Genomic DNA, 3,046 nt, shown 5'->3' on the forward strand with positions numbered 1-3,046 from the left:
GCCACCACCGGACCAGCTGTGGCACCGGCACCCGGGGCCTCTCAGCACTGATGGGATGTTCTGCTTCCCTGGCCTGAGCGGGGCATGGAGACCCAGGCGCCACAAGAGAGGCAGAGCCAGGAAACGAGGGCACTGCGTCAGGGAGTCACCAAAAAACCCGGACGAGGGAGCGCCAGCCTTGTGCCCCTGCTTAGACACTCAGGAAGTCAGAGCAGAACTCTGACCCATGTCACCTCCTCGTCTTACACGCGGAGGACGGGCTTGGGGAGAGAGGTACCTGAGAAGGCGATCGAGGCCCAGGGCCGGGTCCAGGGCGTGTCTGGACCCTGGCCTGCATATGAGGCTCCCGGGGCTGGCCTGGCACCAGGTGCCCTCCAGGCCACAGCAGCTGCCTCACGGATGGTGGCGGTGGCACCCCCTTTGGACACCCCAACAGGTTCTCAGCTGTCCCGGCTCCCCACCAATTAGCCAGTTCTTCCTCCTCTCTGACCTCGGTTTCTCCATCTGTGAAATGGGAACAATGATCCACCTTCTCAGTGGAGTTATTTGAGGCTCATGGTAGGGATGCGTCGCCTCCCCCAGGGCCTGGCATAGGTGGGGCCCAGAGCACGGGCCATTGTTTTTAAAGAAAGCTCTTGGGGTCCTGGCAACCAGGGAAGAAGGAGAAGTCGCTCTTTGTTATGTCAGGAGGGTGGCTGGACGCCGGACCCCGGCTGCAGGCCCCTCTGCCCGCTTGTATGCAGGTGGAAAACAGCAGCCAGGTCCTTGTGGGCCACGGGGAGTGCTCCTTCCACTGCTGACCCCTGTCGTGCTTGGGCTGAGCTGAGTGCCCCCGCCCCTGACACCCACAGGTGTGCACAGGGGCGAGTAGAGGGGCTGGTGGGGGCCTGTCTAGAGGGGCCGGACGTGCCTGTGCAGGGATCACCCCGCCCTGCCTCAGGCCCATCCCCCTCCCTGGTCCCTGCCACCCAGGGGGTCTGAGAGGACAACTGAGGCTCCACCTCCCCCCTTGAGAGCCCCCCAGGAGCCCCACTCTCAGCGAGGCTGGGTGGGTGACCACGTCCCATCCCAGGAGCCACTGGGCTCCTGCTGCCAAGGAGGGTGAGTCTCCTGGCCTCCTCCCGCCCTGGCTCAGCCCCTCGCCAGCCTGCTCCTGCAGCCCCACGTGCCGCCGCTGGGACCCCTCCCCAGGCCCCTGGCGGTTCTTCACGGCCCCCCTTCTTTCTGGAAGCTCCTGGCTCAGTGCAGCAGGTTCCTGTCGCGTGGAACGAGTCAAACCAGGAGCCCCACACCTGAGGCCACTCTGAGGACTGCACGAGGGGTTCTTGCGGGTGGCCCTCAGCCCTGGGCCTGCCCTGGAAAAGGGCTCCTTCCACGACGGCAATCACTACGAATAATATCTGTCATGCTAATTCCCACATCTGCAGCACCAGCCCCTGCCCAGGTCAGAGCGGCACGCTGGGTAGCCCTGCCGAGGCTCAGGCCAGGCCCCTGAGGACGGCAGCACTGATGGGGACACAGCTGGGGGGAGGTGGGGAGTGAAGGAGTGGGCAGGAGGGGGCCACAGTGAGCTGGGCGCCTGAGAGGTGGGCTGTTCCTGGGAGGGGCTGCGTGGCGCAGCGTGTAACGCAGCCCAGCAGCTGTGGCCACTCTGGGGACCAGAGGGAAGGGCTGCTGGTTGGCCCTGGCTGTCCTCCCTTTGTGGAGGCTGGGGGAGGGGCCTCTCAGCTCAGCAGGAAATCGCGTGGGACCCGCGGGCAGAGTTGGACACCACCATGGGTGGAGTGGCTGCGCCTGGTGTCCCCCCAGCTGCCAGGGGACAAACGTGCAGGGATCGCGGCCACGCCATCCCTGTGAGCGGGGCCCCCAACACAGCCGGGACTTCTCCCGCTCCTTCGCGCCTCCTGGGGGTCTGACCCGAGAGGCCGTCACCTTCACCCCTGGCCTCCGCTGAGGGGCACCGAGGGGAAAGGGGCGCTCCATCACATCTGCTAACCCTAAACTCCGAAGATCCCTCACGTTAGCTTTCACGAGATCATCGGGGCCTGTCCGGCCCGGGGCCCAGGTCAGGGGCAAGGAGCACGGCTCACCCCACGCACGTCCCCAGCCTGAGGCCCTGAGCCTGCGGTGTCCGCTCCCTGCGCCCGTCAGCTGTAGGGGGCTGCAGGCGAGGACGCTGAGCTCCCCAAGATTTGCGGGCTGCCCAAGGCCCCTTGGTGGGAGAACGGAGAGCCAGGAGCCCCCCTGAGGCCTGAACCATAGGGAGAACTCCCGTAGAGGGGACAAGGGTCCCCAAGGCAGTGACGGGCCACTCCATCCACGACAGGCGCTTCCATCACTCGCTCACGGCCCACGGCCGCTGGATTCGAGAGCGCAGCCACGAGTCCTACTCCAAGAATTACTCGGTTGTCTTCCCCCACGACGGCCACGCCATCCCTGTGAGCGGGGCCCCCAACACAGCCGGGACTTCTCCCGCTCCTTCGCGCCTCCTGGGGGTCTGACCCGAGAGGCCGTCACCTTCACCCCTGGCCTCCGCTGAGGGGCACCGAGGGGAAAGGGGCGCTCCATCACATCTGCTAACCCTAAACTCCGAAGATCCCTCACGTTAGCTTTCACGAGATCATCGGGGCCTGTCCGGCCCGGGGCCCAGGTCAGGGGCAAGGAGCACGGCTCACCCCACGCACGTCCCCAGCCTGAGGCCCTGAGCCTGCGGTGTCCGCTCCCTGCGCCCGTCAGCTGTAGGGGGCTGCAGGCGAGGACGCTGAGCTCCCCAAGATTTGCGGGCTGCCCAAGGCCCCTTGGTGGGAGAACGGAGAGCCAGGAGCCCCCCTGAGGCCTGAACCATAGGGAGAACTCCCGTAGAGGGGACAAGGGTCCCCAAGGCAGTGACGGGCCACTCCATCCACGACAGGCGCTTCCATCACTCGCTCACGGCCCACGGCCGCTGGATTCGAGAGCGCAGCCACGAGTCCTACTCCAAGAATTACTCGGTTGTCTTCCCCCACGACGAGCCCCTGGCTGGACGCAACATGAGGACAGACCCCCT

The 3,046-nt window shown here is 66.1% G+C and overlaps 1 protein-coding gene across 1 annotated transcript in view; it reads left to right on the forward strand.

Moving 5' to 3' along the window:
• SARDH (sarcosine dehydrogenase) overlaps window positions 1-3,046 on the forward strand; it is a 66,818-nt gene that overhangs the window by 22,942 nt on the left and 40,830 nt on the right. The window contains exon 12 of the mRNA XM_024762361.1: window positions 2,912-3,046. Within this exon, the coding sequence (XP_024618129.1) occupies window positions 2,912-3,046 (135 nt within the window). The remainder of the gene's footprint in view (window positions 1-2,911) is intronic.

The sequence above is a fragment of the Neophocaena asiaeorientalis genome, unplaced genomic scaffold, assembly GCF_003031525.2.
Source record: "Neophocaena asiaeorientalis asiaeorientalis breed wild unplaced genomic scaffold, Neophocaena_asiaeorientalis_V1.1 scaffold78, whole genome shotgun sequence".
In the NCBI taxonomy this organism is placed as follows: Eukaryota; Metazoa; Chordata; class Mammalia; order Artiodactyla; family Phocoenidae; genus Neophocaena; species Neophocaena asiaeorientalis.